General features: G+C 48.8%; 1 protein-coding gene across 1 annotated transcript; it reads right to left on the bottom strand.

Moving 5' to 3' along the window:
* Positions 1 to 6,884: 6,884 nt before the first annotated feature.
* IL2RB (interleukin 2 receptor subunit beta) lies at positions 6,885 to 17,420 on the bottom strand (the record flags this gene model as incomplete). Its single annotated transcript, XM_084206337.1, has 9 exons — positions 17,324 to 17,420; positions 16,859 to 16,985; positions 15,284 to 15,395; positions 14,063 to 14,174; positions 13,370 to 13,518; positions 12,761 to 12,938; positions 10,881 to 10,977; positions 9,010 to 9,094; positions 6,885 to 7,697 (listed from the first exon to the last, which is right to left on the bottom strand). The coding sequence occupies exons 1-9, from the start codon at positions 17,403 to 17,405 to the stop codon at positions 6,885 to 6,887; spliced, it is 1,755 nt and encodes a 584-aa protein (XP_084062463.1). The 5' UTR covers positions 17,406 to 17,420.
* Between the last annotated feature and the right edge of the window lie 4,527 nt (positions 17,421 to 21,947).

Below are 21,947 nucleotides of genomic sequence, written 5' to 3'. Positions count from 1 at the left end.
CCTGGCTGCTTCTCTTCTGTCAGCCCCGGGTTCTGAGGGTGAGAAATGCCATTGCCCAAGAGAGCCACATTAATGCTTGTCATCCACTTTCCTCCTCCTTTCCTCTGCCACCACACAGTACATGCCTGCCCTCAAAGGTTTCCTGCGTTTCCGTAGTTGGAGAGGAAATGGATGTGGATGCATCTGCATGGGAGAACACGGAGGTTTTGTGGAATGCTTGTGTCCTGTCTGTGAGTCGTCTTTGTTCCCGGTGGTGCATGTGAACATGGGGAGAGGAGTGCATGGGAGGGACTTGCAGCAGCTGAGAGAAGAGGTGGCTGCCCTCCTGCATGTTTTAGCCCATGTGGATGCCACTGAGCATCACTTGATAAGGAGGAGTGGGCTTTTCAGCCTCCTCCCCCCGGTTACAGAGCCCCAGGCCCTCCAGGCTGCCTTGCAACATGGAAACACATTTGCAGAATGTAAGCACCCCGTAACTCACTCCAGAACATCAAACCCAGCCTGGTGAACATCCACACTCGGACAAGCAGTCACACATCCATCCACTTGCTCTAACACACCCTTCCAGAGGGGCAGGCGGTACAAACAGGCCCGGCACAGACTGCCCTCCCTTGCTCCTTGTGGGGCACCTCTCTGTGCAGCCCCTGGGAAGGGTCTCCTCCCCAGGGAGCCAAACGGGATAGTCCAGGAGAGCAGGGCACTTCTCCACTACCACAGCATCCCTTCAGAAACCGCAGGCAAAAGCACACGACCGCAGATGGAGGGGCAGGGGAGGGAGGGCAGGAAGCAGCAAAGAGCCTCTTTGTTAGTAGATTTGATGGCAGGCTCCGAGGTTTCCCCCAGAGCTGCAGACCTACCTCTAAAACCTGCTGCTGCCTGTGAGACCTGGCCCACACCCCAGCTCACACCTGCAGGGAGTGGGGGAGGAAGCAGGACATCTATTTACCCAGCTCAAGGTCTCCTCAGTGATCAATAACCTGGTGCCATGTCCCTTCGGCTCGGCCTTTGTCCTGCACCATGCTGCTGCAGTGGGTCAGCACACCCTGCACAGTGGCTGTTTTCTTTTCTGAAATGGAGGGTTTGGAGGCTTAAAGCGGGAGAAGATCTGCAGGCTGAGCAGGGGAAATCCAGAAAAAGTCAAGGTAGGAGCACCTCTAGCTGTGCAGAGAAGAGCAGCCCAGGAGATTGCAGATGGCTTACGTTGTCCTCCCCAGGGGACGGGGAGTTGCTGAGCAACTGCTGCCTTTCTTAGCCACCCTCTTTGGTCCCATTGGTGTGTGCTCCCCGGCACAGGGATGGAGCAGATGCTGGCTGGCAGGGGTAGATGGCTGGAAGGAGGGAAGACAGCAGCAGAGAGCAGGTCTGGTCGCCAGTGTTCATCAGATGAAAGCAAAGCACAGTGCCTCGCAGTGCCCACCTCAGAGACTCCCTCTTGTCTCCTTGCACTTCTTGCTGCCCAGTCTCCTGACGCGGGGCTCCCCACACTCAGCTGCACAGCCCCTCATACCTCCCTGCAGCGTCTGCTTTTCTTCCAGACCCAGGTCCTCCTCAGCTACTTTTCCTACATGACCTTCTGCTTACAGTCCTGCAGGTCTGTATGTGCCCCTTTGTTTGTCACAGAGAGCAGAGACACTGAACTGGAGCAGAGAAAACAGAGTTACTCTATCAATACATGGGTGACTCCTGACCCAGGGCTGAGCTCTAGCCAGTGACATCGACCTGGGGTTGAGCTTATTTGGGCCAGGGCTCACTTGGGCTCATTATGGCAGCTGTGCAGGGATAGATATTTTTCAGTTCTGTCACTAGACCAGGTTTAGTCTCGGACTGCATGAAGCCCAAAAGCCATTGCTAGTTGTAGTTGCCTCATGGTGGATTCTAGTGGATAAACATTCAATGTAGGTAGAAAGCTGTAGTGTTTGACTGGGAATGCTTTCAGAACTACTCAAGAGATTTGAGACCTGATTTCACTTTTAAAAGTTACTTTGAACCAGAATTTCCACAGATAACGAGGGACAAGCAGCATCTTTAGGCACAAATGTATTCATATATATAGCTTTTCTGAGTTTACGCTGTGAGGGTCTTTCCACAGTGGGGCAGAACCCATCTGAGGGTATTTCTCAATGCCAAAGACCTTACCTTTTTGAATTAAATTTTCCTGGAAAGAAGAATCTTCATTCTCTGATGTTTTCAGCAGAACAAAAAATGTAGAATCTCAATCTGATCTATCTAAGCAAGCATACCACATCTATCACCACAGGCTTTTGAATCAACCAAGGACCCAAACCCTTGATCAGATCTGACTTCAGAGGAATTTTTTTACTGCAAGTACCCCTTGCTTTCTGTTTCTCCACAGCAAAAAAGTAAGAGATGTGGGAGTGGTATCGATTAACGAACAAGTTATCTTGGAAAGGAGATGAGAGATGTGACAGCTATCTTTGCTGTCTCTCGGCTTAAGATAAAGAGAGGACTCGTGCCTGTGGTCGTTGGCTTGACATTTTCCACTCCAGTATTTTCCACCCAGGGCTGTTGTTCAGCTTTGGTTTGCCCTGGTACTGACGGACACAGCCGTGTTTCTGTGGGTTTGCGAGCCACAGGCTGCGCTCTCGTGGGCTGGGAGGGGAGAGCGCGGCGTGTGACTGCTCCCCGAGTGACATTTCCAAAGGGCTATCGGGAACCCCGCAGCGAAAGGTCCCCAAATCACTGAGAGTGCAATGACTCTGGCACTCCCAACCCGCGTTACTCACACACAGGACCACATGATCTCGCCTTCCTGGAAGAAAGGTCCGGTTATCGCCAGATCTGGCGCTGAGCACTTCCTGCCGCAGTGTGTCACACATCACACCCAGCATGGCTGCGAAAGCTGCGCCAACAGCTTGCCAGCTCCAAAGCTGTCAACATTTTCACAAAGAGCGAGGGCGGAGGGGGGTGGGGGGAGGTTGTGAAAAAATACTGAGCCAGCAGGACAGTCCTCAGGAGCTTGCCACAGGATCACCTCTAACTCTGCTCTCTTTTCTAGGTGTTGGAGTCCCTTGGGGCAGGGAGTAGGAAGGAGAGCTAAAAGTGTATTAGTTGGAGCAAAACTTAACCTAGTTCCCGTTTAGAAATGTTGTTAATCATTTCCCCTCGCCCAAAGGACAGAAAAACACTGTAGATTACTTAATATTTTGTTTATTTACAAAGAAGCCAATCTGGTTTTTTGTACTCATCTTAGCAGCAAGATGTACTCAGTAAGAGTACAAATATATAGTTTGGTCCTGCAGAGAGAAAATTAGAAAGGAGAAAGTCCAGCTAGAACTCAATCCAGTTACTGTTATCAAAATAACAAATACATTAATAATAAAAAGAGGGTCAAGGAGAAGCTCCATCCTTTATTTGACTTGGCAGGGGAATACTGTCATTAAGGATGAGGCTGAGCTTCTTAATGCCTTCTTTGCCTCAGTCTCTAACAGAAAGACCAGATGTCCCCAGGGTACCCACCCCCCTGAGCTAGAAGACAAAGACAGGGAGCAGAATAAACCCCCTATAATCCAGGAGGAAGTAGTTAGTGACCAGCTGTGACACTGAGACACTCCCAAATTTTTTTGGGCTGGATGGGGTCCACCCAAGAACACTGAGGAAACTGGCAGAAGAGCTCACCAAGCCACTTTCCATCATTTAGCAGCAGTCCTGGCTAGCCAGAGAGGTCCCAGGTGACTGGAGGTTAGCCAGTGTGATACCCATCTACAAAAAGGGCTGGAAGGAGGATCTGAGAACTACAGGCCCGTCAACCTGACCTCAGTGCCACAGAAGATCATGGCACAGGTCACCTTGAGTGCCATCACATGGCAGGTGCAGAAAAATCACTGGATAGAGCTCAGCCAGCATGTGTTTAGGACAGGCTTGTCCTGCTCGAACAGCCTGTTCTCCTTCTATGACAGGGTGATCTTCACTTAGTGGGAGAGGGAAAGGCTGTGGATGGTGTCTACCTAATCTTTAGTAAAACCTTTTACACTATCTTACCACAGCATTGTCCTGGAGAAACTGGCAGCCCATGGCATGGATGTGTGTTCTCTTTGCTGGGTAAACGCTGGCTGGATGGCCCAACCCAAGGAGTTGTGGTGATTGGAGTTAAATCCAGTTGGCAGCCAGTCACCAGTGGTGTTCCACAAGGCTTAGTATAGGGGCCAGAAGTTTAATATCTGTTGAAAATCTAGATGAGGGGATCAAGGGCTCCCCTTTAGTCACTTTGCAGATGACACCAAGCTGGGCAGAAGTGTTGATCTGCTGCAGGTAGGAAGGCTCTGCAGAGGGCTCTGGACGGGCTGGATTGATGAGCCAAGGCCAATGGTTTGAGGTTCAACCAGGTGCCAGGTCCTGTTAGCAACAGGGTGGCAACAGCACCATGCAGTGCTGCAGACTGGGGGAAGAGTGGCTGGAAATCTGCCTGGTGGGAAAGGACCTGGGGGTGCTGGTTGAACACGAGCCAGGTGTGCCCAGGGGGCCAAGAAGGCTGATGACATCCTGGCTTGTACCAGGAATGGTGTGGCCAGCAGGGCCAGGAAAGGGATCATCCCTCTGTACAGAAGCCACACCTCAGATCCTGTATTCAGTTTTGGGATGCTCAATACAGGAAGGACACTGAGGTGCTGGAGCATGTCCAGAGAAGGGCAACAGAGATGGTGAAGGGCCTGGAGCACAGGATGAGGGATTGTTGGGCTGTTCAGCCTGGAGAAAAGAAGGTTCAAGGGTAACCTTATTGCTCTCTCTACAACTCTTTGAGAGGAAGTTGTGGCAAGGTAGAGGTCAGTCTCTTCTTCCAGATAACAAGTGATAGATCAAGAGGAAAATAAAAATTGCACCAGGGGAAGTTTAAGCTGGATATCAGGAAAAAATTCTTCACTGAAAGAGTAATTAAACATTGGAGTAGGCCCTCCAGGAAAGCGGTGGAGTCACCATCTTTGGAAGTGTTCAGAAAACAAGTAGATGTGGCACTTTGCAATATAGTTTAGTGGGCATGGTAGTATTCCGTCAAAATTTGGACTAGATAATCTTAAAGGTGTTTTCCAACCTTAATGATTCTATGAAGGAAAATAGAAAAGCTTAAGAAAGTTTACATGGGGACAGTGCAGCTTGGATCCTTGGCCCATGTAAGATAGCAGACTGCCCATCAGAGGCAAGGGAGGCAGTGTCTCTGGGAAGGTTTTCAAAGTCCATCTGGGAAGATTCTCAAAGCACAGGAAACAGCTGGGAAAGCCTTGTACTTCCCTATCTGGGAAACTGTGTCTCCTGTTTTCTGCTGAACACAATGGAGCAGTCCATGTTCTGAGACAGGTGGTGAAGGAACTGATGAGAGGAGAGGAATAGTTCCCCAAGCCATCCCAGCAACGAGTAGGCTCAACTCCTCTGAAGAGCCCTTTTCAGGTGAAATCCAAGCCAGTGGGTGACCCTGCACTGGGACTCATAATGACATCCAGATGCATACTGCAATGTCAGGTGACAGTGTAGGAGCAGGAATCTCAGTGCTTGGCTACACAGAGATAGGAAAGAATTAGCTCTAGCTGACACTCACAGCTGTGACAAAAGTGTTAACAAGTTCAGTATCCTTGAACTTTTTGGTATGAATTCTCTTAGAAGAGTTCTTAAGAGATAAGAAGAAATCTTAGCACATGGCTGGTGTTCCTCCCACTGCTGAAAAGTCCAGAAATACGGCAAGAAAATGGACAGATGGTACAAATGGTGAATGCAGGGATCTTCCTTTGCCTTACCCATTTTCTTCTGTGGCTTTTTCTAAGCCAGATCAGGGCATGTAGAGGATGAAGAAAAACGAAGTCTGCGCTATCCTCATCCTTTGCAAATGGATTGAGGTTTTCTTTTCAGTAAAGGTGCTGATTCGTGGGTTAGTTTTCTGGGCTTATTCACCACATCTTTGCTGCTAATTAGGCAATGGTTTCCCTTCAGCAGTGGAAGGAATGGGCAGCACTGCTGTGATGTTTTCCACTTATACAGGATGTGGGATGAACTATTCTGCAATCAGCTTATCATAGTCAAATAACTAGTTTGCCAGCAGGGCAGAAAGGCTTTCGATTTCATGAAAAATATTGTAGCAAGAATGGGAAACTGTGTGAGTTCTTTTTACTGCCACCATCAGAGCTGGAGGAAAGAAAGAGAGGGAGGGGATTTCCCCCGTATTTTTAACTCGGTAAGGGGGATTTCTTTTTTACACTGCACTGCTTAGACAGCTGATGCATTTGTGGCTCTGAGCCAAACTTAGAGACTCCAAGGTCTAGACTCTGAAGTGTAAAGCTGGACCAAGTAGCTTAGAATGTAATCTCTGATTAAAACTTAAAGTGAGGACATCATAGAAAAATAATCACACCCTTGGTCAGTCAGGAGGAGATGTCTTCATCCATTCCATCATCAACCCCAGCACTGACTGGCAGTGTTATTGGCCCCTGTATAAAATCTAACATCCACATAAAATCTAACATCCACATCTTCAGGCATTTCTCTGTCCCATTAGAGGTTTTTAGGCCACTATAAGGCAAACTGATTATTTGCCTGCTCAGCCTCAAAGCTGAGGGCTATTTTACATCAAAATGCAGAGCATGGAAGTGCTGGCACAGTCTCCTACTGGGAGCTGGGGAGGGAAAAATGAACTGGTGAAGTCTGGAATGTCACTTGAGAAGTGTGAGGAGTTTCTATGCCATCGGAGCCAGTATTTACAGTAAAACAGATTTGCTTGTGAAGGTAAGTCCTGGTTGGGCCGTGTTCTCCAGCCTCATTAGTGAGCAGTCCCAGTGGGATTGATGCTGAAGTTACATTCATGTCCTGAGGAGAGAAACTGTCCATCTAGCCTTCCCTGCAGGGGTGGCCTTTCCCACCTGTGGGTCTCCTCCAGGCGGATCCTAGACAGAGCAATGGCTGTACTGGCTTTGGAGGTCCCTCAGAGAAAGGTAGGCACCAGTGTTGGGGACCTGGCTGGAGAAGGCTGTTTTGCATGGCTCCTCATCCTGTCTTTGTGTTAGAGGTGGAGGCTGGGAGAAGGAAGGGGCAGCATTTGCTGCTGGCGTGCAGGGGTCAGCTGGAGGCCCCCCCTTCCCGCTGCCCTCCGTGACACTGACAGTGTCCAGTGGCTCAGGAAAGTCAGCGTGCAGCTGGCACACGGCCTCAGCTGGTTGAGAAGCTGCTGTGTCCATCCCCTGCTCATCCTGTTCCAGAAGCGGTGCTGGTGAAGTGCCTTCCCTCGCCTGGAGAGCCCCAGGAACAGCCACGGCCGGCTGGGCTCCACCTGCTGTCTCTTCCGTGAAGGAGCTCTTTTGGCAGCCCTGGGTCGCCTCGATACAGGGGAAGAAGTTGTTGGGCAGCACATTCATGTCCTCTGCCAGTGTGCAGAGGTCTGGAGAGGGGAGAGCCTGGTAGCAGTCGCCATCCTTGCTGCCGCTGCCCTCCTGGCTGAAAGGCTCGTAGGTGAAGTAGACCTGACAGGGCTCGATCTCAAAGGAGTTGGAAAGGTGGAAGAAGAAGTAGCCTTGGTTGGTGAAGCAGCTGGACCCAGAGTGCGCACTGGTTTCTATGGGAGGATCAGGAGACAGGGCTCCCTTGGAAAGTAGAAACCGGGATTCCTGGTCATTCTTCTGCATCACCTCGAGCACGGAGATCTCTGGGATTGCGCTGTTCACACAGTAGGAAGATGTGGAGAATGGGGAGGAGAGCCATTTCTGGTGGGGAAGAAACACAAGAGAGAGAGAGAGAGACTGTGACTACCAAAGTATAGCACTCAGAGAGGAACCAAAGGTTTCATCTGCTGACTGGCCACAGCAATCAAGTGGCCTCTTTTCTGTCCAAGCAAGGGTTACCAGAGATGGTGGGGAGGGAAATTCCCATTCATGATGTGTCATCTGCAGGATTTTCAGAGAGAGTGTGTCATTCTGCCACATTAACACTGAGTGGATCTTGTCAGCCTATGTTTTGAGATTTCTGAAGCAGGGAATTTAAGATGGAGAAATAAAATGAAACAAAGGGAATAAAAAAGGTAGGAAGAACCCTAACAAGACCATAAGATGAAGTGAAGCATGAAAAACAGTATTGAGGTGCATCTCATGTAATCTATTCCTAGGTGCTGAACAGCTCCTGATATATTCACATGGCCATACACAGATTTCTTGTCTAAAGTGCTCTTCCAGGCCCCTTGTGCCTAATTTTCATAGTCATTATGAGCAACATCCTTCAGTGCATCATTATCCTTAAAAATAAACTGGTTTCAAATTTTTCAAGTTCTTTCTGCAGTGATCGTGTCCTGAGTGCCTGCTGCACAACCCTGTCCCCCTACTCTGTACTCTTTCCCTGTAGTTTAAGCTTTCTAAGTCTTTTTAGACCTTGGCTTTTCCAAAGCTTTGCTGTTTCTCATCCCTCTGCAGTTTGTTTCCATCCTTCTTAAAGCAAGATGCCCCTCGGGATCACCTCCCACGTCTTGCATCTGACGCTCCCTTTAATGCTGCACAGAATGGTAATTGTCTCCTTGCAGCTGCCCATACTCACAGAGAGCCTAGGGGAGGGGAACAGTGGAGTGGGAAAAGAAGGGAAACAGACCAGAATGCAAGGAATAGCCAAGTGCTATCCAGTGTGATGGCAATTCACAACAGGAGCAGAGGAGAAGCTCGCAGCAGGAAATCTGGGGAAGAGCTGGGCAGCCTAGGGCAAGTAGGGAGGAACTGAACTGGGAGAGAGGGGGATCTTGAGAGGCCAAGCTCCCTCCTGCAGGTCCCTTGCTGTCTCTCAGGCTGCTGATTATGGGAGCAGGATGCTGAGCTTTGTGTGGTTTGCTATTTCTCTGTTCTGTAATTAGAGATGCCTCAGCTGAGTGTCAGATTTTAGAAGGTCAGAAAATAGAACTTGAGCAGAGAACCCAGCAGCTGGTGCTACAGGTGCATATATCATGTGTGCATGGGTAGGTCTGTCTGTCCTGGCCATGTGCAGCTGGGTGCTCCTTTCCTCATTCCTCCCCCCATGGTTCCATCTCCAGCCCCATACCTGAATGTCACCTCCGTGAACCGAAACAAGTGGGGGAAAAAACTTCTCAGGGTCTGGGATGTGAATCTTCAGGATCTTCTTAAACCTTGAGGAGAGACAATGAGAAGGACAAATGAAGCAGGGCCTGATCACTGTCACTGTGGTGGGGGTGAAGGGGTGCCCTGCAATTCACAGGTACTGCCCTGGCATGGGGGAAGAGGTAAAGTAAAGTCAAGCCTGAGGGCTTGAGTGGTCTGAGAGGCACTACTGAGCCACGAGATGTATAGAGGTGAGACAGATAAACCTGGCACTGGAAAATACATTTCCCCCAGCCTTTTCCCTGGGGAAGGACAACCCCTGGTTTTACTGGTTTCTTCCCTGCCTTGGCTGGTCACCTTAACCTCTCCACCTGTCCCCTGTCCTGATGACAAACTGAGCAGGCCTCCCTTGTTTCCAAGTTCCCTCTGCTGTGAGCTGTTTGTTCTCTGTTTTGCTATCACCACAACGACTCAGGACCATGTGGCCTGAGCAGGGCCATCACTGGGAAAGCTTTGCCACAGCTCTCTTTCCTCCTAGCAGGATGCTGCATGGCATAGCTGGGGCACACTGGCTGTGCAAGCCATCTGAGTGTGTCTTGCATTGTCCAGAGGCCTCTCCTTCCCTGGAACCAGTGTGTTGTCATCCTGAAGCAACATGGAATGATCTAATCTGCTCCTCAGCTTCTCAGAGTGGCTGGATCATCTTGTCATCCCTTTGCTGAAGCTTTGCTGTAGGATGTTGTAAGGAAAAACCCTCCTGACCTCTGGAGGCAATCAGTGTACTCTCTGAAGTATCAGAGCTTGCTAGCTCTTGCATATAAACTACCTTACATCATTGCAGATGCTATTTTTATTCATGCATGTCTAATCCTTCCTTGCATCTTACCTCAGCATTATTCTGCACTCAATTCCCCTAGGTTAATTATACTTTGTGGAGAAAGGAGGACTTTTTAACTCCCTCTGTGCTGTACATCTAGCACTTCCTCAGCTTTGTGTAGTGACTCAGGGTAAAATAGTGACCAGTGACTTTCTCAGTATCCACCTTCCTTCAGCATGGTTCTCTGTCCTTCCTTACAGAGAAACAAACCATCAGCCTCTGCAACCTCATCCCTGAGAATATTTGTCCCTGGTCCCTGCCATGAATATCAGCACCCTGCTTCTTTACCCATGACCTGACATGAGAAAAACCTGTGACTGTTTCTGACCCTGTGCCAAGCTGAGACGTCACTGCTCCTATTATTGTGTTGAGTAACCTTGTGAGACACTTTCAGTCCTAAATAAAAGCAGTGTCTGGGTAGAAACACTGGCAAAGAGGTCTTGAAGCATCATGTAGGTTTTATCAGTGTGTGAGGACTGCCGAGACCAGGGAGAACAAGAACTGTGCTCCTCACTCAGGAGTTTTGCCTGCAGGCCCAATGTCATCTCATCCTGCCTGAGCTCTTGCTGGAATGTTTAAATGAGAAGGAAGTGGTAACCAGGCTTGCCTGGTCCTTGCTACAGGGAGAGTTCGAGCCCAGTGACCTGCTTTTGAAGAGGCAATTTTGATGCATCCCTGCCAGGAAACACCACTCTAACCCCTGGGCAACAGATGTGCTGAGGCAGCTGTTTTAAATGTAGTTAGGGCAGCCATGAGAATGGCACAATACGACAGTGCTGGTGAAACCACATCATCTTGGGTGGTGTTATTTTTCCACAGGCAAATATCAGTCTCAGGAGGCTGGGCTATAAACCATAAATTGATTCCCTTAAAGCCATCTCTATCCTGAGTAACACCAGGTGAAGAATAATCTGAGTTTTGAGAATACCCACAAGATCCAGGAACGGAACAGAGACGTAAACTTAATTCTCAATTACCATTTCAGGGTCCGTAAGTTAATGAGGAAGGCAGTCCCAATGATCACGAAGATGAAAGTGCTCACTATCAGGACTGGCAGGACTGGCTGGGATGTTCCTGCAAGATGAGAAAGAATGAGGAAACGGCTGCTAAAATCTGACCAGGATTCTGTAGGTAGAAGCTGCAGCCCTTTCATGGCTGTTCAAGGTGATCAAAGTGGGCCTTTGTTATAATTTTATATAATATTATAATATTATCTAGAATTTTAATATACAGGTCAGTATATGTGAGTTCTGCTGTGCTGTGTAGGATGCCTTTGAGCTGATACGGGTTTCAGAGCCTAAGCATTGCTTAACAGATAATTTGTGCTGAACAAACAAAGCCTGAACTCTCTGGTCATAACAGCACCACAGCTAGGGGTGGCCACAGATGAGGTGGCACATTCTGCTAGCTGAGGTGTCCACCAACCTGTTTCATTGCCAAGGAAAGCAGGGACTCCTAAAACCAGCTAAAGGCCTGAAACAGCATTAATGGTCAGTGGGGGAGAGGGAGTCATGGGGCTCACAGGTCTCTGGGAAGGCAAAAGGATAAGGACAGAGAAGGTTAGGGATCAAGGGACCAGCTTCTTTCTTTGGAGAGGTGTGGGGAAGCGTTAGGAGGCTAGGAAGGTTACAACTTCACACCATATTTTAGTACTTGGATTGTAGGGTTAGGACAAAGAGACTGGGCTCCCACATGGCCAGGGCTGCCAGCACTCCTCAGTGTTTGGCATCATCTCAAACATCCCTTAATCTGTCTCTTTCACACGTATCTCCCCAGTGCACCTTTGCTTGGTCTTGCTATTCTGTGCCTGTTTCCTCTGCCTGCCCCTCATCTCCTCCCACCCCTCGTGTCCCTGGGCCTGGTCATGCAGAGAATCTCTGGAGCAGTTAGGAGAGAACAGAGAAAAAGAAAAGACAGAGGGGACATTTTTAGCACATTCTTTCTTTCCCTGTCCTTGAGATGCTACTCAGATCACTTTGTCTCCTCTGCCTCTGGTACCCTGGTTATCTTTGGGTCTTGGTTGCTATGACAACTGGTTGCGGCTGTATCCTATTCACTGACATCACACACTGTCAAAATTTGATCGCCACAGCAACACAGTGCCCTTTCTAAACATAGCTCCTCTGTTTATACCAACACCAGGAACAACAGGGAGGGCTTGAGCTGAGGCAGGATGGGGGCAACGTGAGAAGGAATAACCTCTACCTGCTTATTTTTTGGGAAAAAAATGACAGAGGCCACAGCCACCGACTCACCGAAGGGCGCTATCTTCCAAGGCTGGAAGTTCATACAGTGACTGATGCAAATCTCAGCAGACCTTTTTAGAAAGAGCCTTATCGTGCATGTAAGTCAGTAAAGCTCTCCCAGTTTCCATGAGACTTTGCTTCCCAAGCTCGGGTGTTCCTCAGCTCAGGAGCTGAGAGCTGTTTCACTGCATTTCACTGATCAATACCTCCACTAAACTGGGCCATTTTAGGAAGCTGGGAGAACGTTCCCAGGTAACATTAGCATCTGGGAAAACGCCAGTCTTGGCCACTGCTTCTGCTGGTCAGACATCTGGCCTTACTGCTCTGGGGAAGCAGTGCCTGATTTACACCTTGTGCATTTTGCCTGGCTTCTGGAAGTCAGAGGGGCTTTGCTGGGGTCAGGGGGTCTTTGTCCTTAAGCTGTGGTGCTGAGATGATCTCACCTAACTGATCAGGAGGGACAGTTATCAACCTTTCTGTTACTCTTTGGCCAACACAGCTCTCCCTGCACATCTTCCTTCAGCTTCTCACCCTGTTTCCCTGTTTTGGTCATTCTACCTTGTTTGCCCTGAGTCCCCATTTTCCCTTCCAGGTCAGACTACCCAACTTACCCTTATGGTCAGCGTGTGTCCTCCACAGGACCGGCTTGCTCCAGTCACTCCACGCGCCTTCGTAGGAGCTCCTGACACTTGGCCTTGCACGGACAGCTGCCTCATATTTAGAGTTGGGTGAGAGTCTCTCAAAATTTGTCCACATCTGGTCCTGTTCAATGGGCAAGTTTGCAGCCTCCTGGGAGTAGGGCAAATTTAGAACATTCTAAACACCCTGGTTTACAGCCTCACATACCCATCTTCTCCAAAACCCTCAGAGAAGACTTGTCTCAAGTCCTTGCACCTTGTGCATGGCTTGTTCCCCCTGCAGGAAAATGCTTCTTTGCTTTGCTTTTCCCATACCTTTCAGGTCTGTCCTGGAACTGTCTGATTTTTTTGGTGACAATGCTAAGTAAAACAGGATCCCCATCTGCCTCCTTGTCATCACCAAACACTGGCAGTAGGTGACACAGATAAAAGGGCAGGGGCTGTCATCCTCCCTCCAGCTTCACCAAAACCACTTACATCCTGAGAGGAGCCCCAGGAGCAAGGCTTGGGGTACATAAACAAGACCAGGATTCGTCCAGGACTCACATGGTAACATGTCCCAGCTTCCCCCTCTGTACTCACCTCCCAGGACTGACTCACGTGTCGGTACCGCACTTGGTACTCCCGCATCCCATCCAAATAGTGGGAGGAAATATTCAGGCTCCATGTTAGGTTGGAGGTGTTTTCAGTTATGTTAACCAGCTGAAGGTCTCCTGGAGGCCTCAGCTTTACTGGAAAGAGAGAAGAAGCAGGGCTGATGTCCCTGATGTGTCTGTCCACAACAGGACTGCACACCAAGCCCCTCATAGCAGGACATCTCCTTGAGACAGGTAACTCACACAGCCAGAAAAACAATGTCACAATGTCCCAAGCAGATGTTTTTCTTCTGGATTAGTGAGCTGAATCCTTTCAGCAAAGACTGAAACATGCCAAAGAAGTCTTTAAGAAGGGTGGAAGCACATAGCTAGAGGGGGGCAGAAGAAGAGCAGCAAGACTTTCCATCCTTCCTGCAGCGCACATTTTTCACGAGGGCAGCTGAACTATCATTACCTGTTTGAAGCCAGATATGGGACAGGGCAGGATGTGGCTGGCATGGCACTGCGTGACAGAGGAGCAAGTGGCAGGAGCCAACATTGTGCTCATTTTAGCAGGGGACAAGCAACAGGCAAAGGCCAAAAGTCAGCTGTGGGTGCTGCATCGGAGTGGATGAGGAAGGAAAATTAGCTATCCTCTCATGGGGAAGCTTCAGAGACCAGAAGGCAGATGAGTACTCACTGTTTGCAAATGGATTGAAGTTTTTTATTTGCTCAGGTGTTTTGGTTTTATTCTCTCCAGTGTGGCAATGGACAGACAAGTTAAGACGGTCTGAAATAGTGAAGCACTGAGTCTGCAAAGAGAATTAAGCATTAGTGACAATGAAACCTCATGAATAATCACTCAAATTTCTAAGCATTGCCTATGCATAAGATGATAAGGCATACTTGGCAAGAAATATGGAAGGTATTTGTTGGGGCATAAATCTCTGTGGTGAGTGAGGTACCAAAAATTTATATTTCATGTGGTTGGATTTTTTTTGTCTGCTTATTGGCAAGAAAGGCACAAAATATTGTGATATGCTAATTTCTTGGAATTCTTGTGTGTATGTGCTGACTAAGCAGGAGAAAAACTTACTCTCTATGGGTGACATTTATTGAGAAATCTTATTTTTATCAGAATATTTTATGTTCCTTGGTAAGACTGAAACCGCATTAGTATTAAACTTGACACTTAAATGCAGTGATACTGAAGAGTCACATACATCATACAGTACTGAATAAGCAACAGAGAAACTAGCTTGATTAGAAAGAAAAGATTTTGGAGCTATATACCAGCCCTGCAATTTGTCTTTGCACATGATATGCAAATGTATGAAAGCTTGTCTGTCATTAGAACTGGTTGTGACTTTACCAATAAAAATATTAGCTCAAATTTGGGTGGGTGTTTTCTGAAAACATGGAAACTGCAGTGACACTGGATGTGACTTGAGGAAGTACATTATGGATCCAAAATAAGACTGATTTAAAAAAAGAATAATAGTTAGAAGATTTGCGTCACCATTAGCTCCAATGATGTGCTGCTGTGGCATCTTGCATTAGACACATCTAACCACACTTCACAGCAGCTAATGATCTGGAAAGTGGTGTTGATAATTTCTAGGAAAATTAGAGAGAGACGTGGGACTCATGTCACAGACTGCATGTGGTCTGTCTGTCCTGCAGCTCTTTTGCATGTGTCAGCACAGCTCACAATGAAGCCAATCCCTCCTGCAGGGGAACCCACGGGAGGCACGTATATCAACAACACACAGCACCAAGCCCCATCCCAGATCCAGACTCAGGGATCAGGTTTGGGCTTTTTATACTACCCCTGGATGTTGCACTGTTTATACACCCAAAATGCACATATAAATCCTTTCCCCTTTGTCATTAGCCAGGACATCCCAGATGAGTAACTCACATTAACATTTTGGTTGAAGGTTTTGATGCATCTCCTCAGTCCTGTCACATGCTCTGCCTTGGACAATTTGCAGTGCTTGCGTTTTTCAGGTGAGGGATAGAACTCCAGTGAGCTGGAAAGTTATAGCTTTGTAGTTAGTCAAATATTATGTAACACTAAGGGGCTTTCAAAGCACTTTACATCCTACTGTATTTGCTGAACAGGTTACAGGAAAGATTTAATCCTACTTTCTCTCCCCATTGGATCACTCAGACAAATTTTATGTGCCGGCACATGGAAGTCAATGCACCCCAGTTATTTCAGGGCAGAGATAACAGCAGATTTCCAGTTTCAAAGATTTCACAAAACCCTCTCCCTATCTTCTCTGCCTCCTGTTGATATCAAAGGGCACATGAGCCCAAACTCACCTACAGCAACACGGCCCTGGAAGACAGGTGCCCCTTTCAGCCCCTGCAGGATTTACAGCTCTCCCTCCAGACACTGACGGTCCTGTAGGATCTCAGATACTCAGTGACATGTACCTTCTGAGCCAGGTCACATCTCAGTCAGCCAGGACAGTAGATCACAAGTGGCAGCACTACACCATAACCTCTCTTCTGCCCTGACAGGAGAGCCCCAGCTGAGCTCTGGCATGGGGTGTGGCAGGGTGGAGAACGTCTGTGGGGCTGCAGCTGGGGCAGCGTCTGACTGAGGTGCCTCTTCAGCTCTAAGGTCAGATCAGGCCTGGGACTCGCTGACAGTGGGGAGGGTTTTCTTCCTAGAGCCCCAGCCAAAGAATGGCTCAGTTCCACATCCAGCCCCAATTCCAGCCACAGTCTCTGATTCACACCCAAGGAGCAACATCAGTGTTTTAGCTCTCTAGGGCCATGCACCAGCCCCAAGAGATATCTGTCAATCTAACCCAACTGGAGGTGTCTCTATGACAGTGACAAGTAATCCACCCAATGACAGAGTCACACTGAGCCTGGCCTTATGGCAGGCACCCAGGGCAGTCCTGGTAAGCCTCTTGGCCACAGATGTCCTACTTGGAGAGGACAGAGACTCAGCCAGCCCCCACTGCAGTACTGGCCAGACACCTCCCCTCTGCTGGGAGGCACATGGGAGAGGAAAACAGCATGAACTGGAAGAGATGAAAGAGCCAGGGGAGAGAAGGGTGGGGGGGGACAGTATTTTTCTTCATTCATTATTACTCAAGGTGCACCATCTCAGCTCATCCTAGCAATCGCCAAATGGCCTCTGTATAAATTCAGCTCCACCCTTCTCCAGCCCCATCTCCATACATCCTCATTTTCCATTGAAAATGCCTTTCAGTCCCAAGGGTGTCTGCCAAGGAAGAGGGATTTTTTGAAAAGTGAAGTTCAGATAGAGCCGTGGAGCTGGAAGATGGGTTGTGCTAGACAGTTTGGGACTGTCAGATGGCCAACAGTGAGCAGTGGCTGCCAGCATCTCAGCCCACATAGAGACAGAGTTCAAGACAAAACACCTCAGCTCTCTGCACTACACCTGGCCTGGGAAGCGGAAGCCTACATTTTTGTAAAGTGGCATTGTTTTTCCTCAGTCTCTCCAGTCACCCACCTGTCACAAAAGCCTTTCTTTGATAAAATCTCCAGCTGGCATGGTGCTTCAGCCAGGTCCCTGCCCGGGTTCCAGTCGCAGAAGAGAGCTGCCCGTGAGTCATACCAACAAGTGAGGCTGGAGGCACCTGCCAGCAGAGAGGGGACAGACAGCAACGTGGCTCAATTAGCAACGATGCTTGGCATTAATCATCACCCCGGACAACGCTGCCCCATCCCAAACTACTGACTGAATCCTCTGCTGGACATGTCCAAGTAAGAAAGGCAGTGCCACTCATTTCTCTATATCTTTGTAGGCTGAAGTGCTCATCAGAGACTATTTTTATATCAGAGAATATTGCAGCCTCCTCCGTCTGCACATTACAACACAAACACTGCACAGCAGCACACGTGGCGCACACACTGCCCTGGCTGACTGCCCTCCCTGCTCACCCAGCTGGCACAGGTGAAAGGAATCGCTTCTTACCTTGTGCTGAGTCTGATGCCCATGAGGGAGGCATGAGGCTGAACAGGCAGAGGTGAGACAGAAGCAGCAATGAGGGCTTCATCAGTACTGGTGACACACTGAAAGAGAGAAGACACCCCCACAACACAGCTCAGCAGAGGAACTTAGGAAGATGTCGAGATGTCATCCCACAGGAGGCATCTGCTGTCCTAGGATGCAGTGCCGGTCTTCTAGGTCCAGAAACTCATATCCCTTCCACTCCGGAGTCTGCACCTTTCCCTCAGCACCTCGCTGCTCTCCTGCCTTGGGTGCTCTGCTCAGCAGTGAGGCTGTTCACAGGGCAGCACAGAGGCTGTTTGCAGGAATCATGTCTTCTGAAAAGGCGTGAGCAGTCCGTGCGCGCTGTCTCAGGCTGCCTGCTGACTCAGGTAGAGAGTGCTGCCTCGGCTGAGCGCAGCTTGCGCTTTGAAGAGCTTCTTTTTTTGGTAAACCCTAGGGCTGAAATAACTAGGTGCTTGCTGAGTAAGAGGGTCCCTGAATGCAACTGGCAGAAGTGAGTTGCAGAGCTCATGGAATAGGAGACAGGTTTTGAATAGCAGGTTTGGGACAGGTGGGGGAATCAGGGAGAAGTGTTTACCACATTCTAGAAAGTCAAGGCTTTACCATATCAAGAAATATTACATAGTAGTGCACAAACCACGCATCATCCCCTCCAAGCAGACTCTTGCTCTGCCTTGGAAGTTAATGATTTTAGGTGTATCAGAAAATCTGGGCTTTGTAATTAGGAAACTCAGCAGCAGCCCTCATCCAGCGCAGGCACTCAGGGAGCCTCCTTGTCTTGCAAAGCCTGTACAGTTGTGTTCCATATTAGACAGACTGGCCTTACAGTCTTCTCATCCAAACCTCTCTCTCTCCCCATCCACTCGGACACCCAGACCTTGAGATCAGCCTTTGCCCACAGGAGAAGGAGCCGCCCTCACCTCTCACCAACCCCGGAGCTCAGGCAGACCTGAGGAAAACAGGATGGAAGCCCCACTGGACCTTGCCAGGACTGCCAGAGGGGTGTGAAGAGAGGGCTTATAAAGGGCCAGCATGAGCTTAACACCAATTCCCCTTGTGATAAAAGATTAGGTTCAGAGGAAGAAAAACATGATGACAACACATTAGCAGACGGGGAGAGAAAGAGAGAAAGCGGGCGGCATGGTTGTGAGATGCGAGGTATGATTTGAGAGGATTGTGGAGAGACAGAGAGATAAATATGCTCTCAGCCCTTCCCAACGGCGAGGCACAGTTTGTCAGATTGAAACTCCTTCTAAGTTGCTTTCAGATCAGCCACCCCCATGTGGGAGAGAGCTGGCATTACCCCCTTTACCTTCCAGCTCCAGGCACTGAGCAGTCCGGACGAAGGGAGTCCCTGGGGTCGTGAGGTTGGACGGCAGCAGGTGCTGAATGTCAAGCAGGGTGAGGGGAAAAGGGAGAGCGATGAAGGCAGGTATCCTGGCTCAGTGCATGTCCACGAGAGAAGAGGTGCTTACAGCCCGGCAGTTCTGCTCCAAAGCTGCTTCTCTCATACGCGCATGGTCTCTGTCGTCTCCCTCTACCTGTGCACAGGAAGCTGCTGCTTGCCTGTCTTGTCAGACTGAGACAAGGCCCCAGAGTATCGAAAAGGCTAGTAAGGCCAAGAATAAAAAAACCAAAACCAAACCACATTTACTTCCTGCTGATAAAGCAGTAAGTACAGACGCAGGTTAGAGGGGTCGGTCTCAGCAATGCTCAGACACTCCAGGACCAGCTTCAAACCATTGCTGAGAGGCAAAAGAGAGCAAAAAGGACCTCTTGGGATACTGACAACACCCATAGCTTCCTCCCTTGGACATCTAAATGGATCACTCATATTGCTCTCAGGGTCTACACAAGTTTACAGATCACTTTGAAACTGGGGGTAGGAGTCTGTCTACAGTAGAAATACCATGGACTACTTTGTGAAAAATAGCTGGAGTTGCTGACCTGAGCAACACCTGAATGAAACCAGACATGGGTGCCCCAGTTTTAGAGGATCCATGCTGGGTCACAGTGGGAGTAGAACCAGGTCAATGCTGAGTGTGAACACATTTGAGGCACACCCTCGCACTTGCAGATGGTGTGACACCACAAGAACACCATCCCACTGCCTCCCTACCAGGCCAAACACCCCATTCACTCCACAGAAGGAAGAACCACCCCTCTCTGACCTGAGCCTTGCAGCTAGTCCAGCCAGGCAATACTGCTCTGCAGTAGGTGCAGTGCCTGTTTGGCATGGCCTGTCCATTCAACAGCCCAGAAAAAGATATAAAAAATATTTTCACCTTCTTCCAGAGCTTCCTATGCCCTCCCCTTTGCAGACAGATAGCCCTTTTCCTTGCCTTCATGTCCCAAGCCAAGGCAGATGAACAAATGCAAATCCACAGCCTGATGGTTGCCCGGTTCACAGAGAGACACGGACCCGCAAATGTGTCCTCACACCCCTTTCTCTTTTCCATACAGAAATAGAATTCTCTGAAGTGCAGCACATCACGCTTCCTGTCTGCTCTGGGCTGCACAGCGATGGCCGTTCGCGTGAGGCCGCATGATGAGAGCCTCCTCTCACGGGTACAGGGGTCACCACACTTGGTGCTCCCCATCTCTCCCTCTTAGAGCAGCTCAAGGCCAAAACTCAGGTTTGGCAAGAAGGTTTTGCTGACCAAAAGTTGCCAGAGGCTAATCTCAAGTCTCCAGGCCGTTCTTGTTTGAGGACTCTATAAACCTGGAGGATGGCACCTAGTATAGCAACAAAGTGATCTTGGATTCAGGTAGTGGAAAAAGGGTGTAGGAGGAAGATGAGTTCTTAGTCAGAGGGGCCCAGCCCAGAGACTGGATCTCAGAAGATACTAGACCTCAAAAAGAAATAGTGTCAGAGAAAAACACAGTAGTTTGAAGCAGAGCCATTTTGCAGAAGGCTGCAATAGTTAACCCTCATGGCCATTTCTGGGAAAGCATTGCAGTTGATACAGAACCAAGCACTCACTTAGCCAGCAGTAGTGGGGTGCAGCACCTCTTTCTTCACCACACACAACAAGGACCAGGAGTCTTGAGAGCTGTCATTGGAATGCATCTGAAAACTCTTGTTGGGCCAGGCTTGGGGAGGACATCTAGGGAATCAAAACCAGCCAGCCTCTGCTGAAGAGGAGCAGGGGAGAGGGTGGGCTGCTGTGTGCTCTCCTGCTCTGGTAACTGCTGGCTGTGTATGCTGCACCTTGGAGGCTCCCATTGGGATGGAGATGTAATGGCATGGATCAGCAGGCCACAGACCTTTTCTCCCAGGAATGCAGCTTGCTCTGGCACAGAAATCCTCAGCTGAAGCAATGAAATTCCCTGTGAGGAAGGTATTGGAATCGCTGCCATTGCAGCTGAAATGGAACATTTATATTAACTATAATTTTTCCTGTTTGTCCTTCAGGCCAGAGAAACCTACACCTTCCTTGAGACCAGAGATCACTTTGGGAAAGCAAATGCACATAGCACAGGTTTTTAATTATTCAGCGTATCAAGGAAAAAAACTCCACTGATTCGCTTTTTTCCTTTTTTGGTTTTTTAAAAATATATGCATAAAAGTCATATGAGGTTGATGTGCACTATGGCACCTGAAATAGTGGAAGAAGGAAACTTAAGATGCAGTCAGCCCCTGTAGGGGACGGGTGGCTGATGCAGTTGGAAACAAGGATTTGCTGTGTGATCAGCTGCCTCTCTGGAGGCTGTTTTTTTCTAGATCTGTTTCTCTATGATAGATTCTTGTGCAGATTTTCTGCCATCTAGTAAGGACTGATGTCGCGTTGAAGACTTTCCCATGGAGGGTCCCAATGGAGAACCAGCACTCCTCTATCAGGATACCCTTGCTCAATAAGGGATATACCCATTTGTCAAGGACAACTGGAATTGATTGACTTTTCCAAAACTGTGAAGGGAGGGGGAATGATCCCATGGATCAGCTGCATACAACCAAACCTCAGCCTGTGTGGAGACACGAACTTCCTCAGCACATTTTCCTTGGAAACACAGTTTAAAATGGATTGAAGTAATGACCGTGTGGCATAAATGAGAGGGTTTCCTCCAGAGACATGATAATGGTACTATGTCCAGGCCCCACCTGGCACATGTAAATTATACCTGCTGTCAGCACAGTTTTTGAACTTGATTGCCCAAGATGCTGTGCTAGTGAGAACGTGGCACGTTTTATCTCCTTCACACTGATATTGTTAGGAATTGCACCATTCGTAAGGTGAGAAGCCAAACACCACCACATGTCAGCAACACATAGAGGTGTTCTTGGCTTTACCTTCCTGTCCCCATAATGGTGCTGAGGTAGGTAAACTCTGCACTCGGTGTTGTTGTTCAGTGTTAAAGTGGTAGGTAAAAGTGTGATGATGGAGGTTTGGTTAAAGGTGTTGTTTGGTCCAGAGTCGTTTCAGGCGCAGCATAAGTTTTAAAAATACTCAAGACTGGGGCATATACTCACGCACAAGACTTTTTGCCCTCACACTGCTTTCATTAGAGAAGAGGAGTGCTGCTGAAACTGCTCATTTTCAGTTGTGTGTCCACCGAGAGTCTCTGCAAAATGGCAAAGGCAAAC

The sequence above is a fragment of the Fringilla coelebs genome (genome assembly GCF_963513975.1).
Source record: "Fringilla coelebs genome assembly, chromosome: 5".
In the NCBI taxonomy this organism is placed as follows: Eukaryota; Metazoa; Chordata; class Aves; order Passeriformes; family Fringillidae; genus Fringilla; species Fringilla coelebs.
The sequence above is the reverse complement of the archived record's forward strand: the minus strand, read 5'-3'. Positions and strand labels throughout refer to the sequence as shown.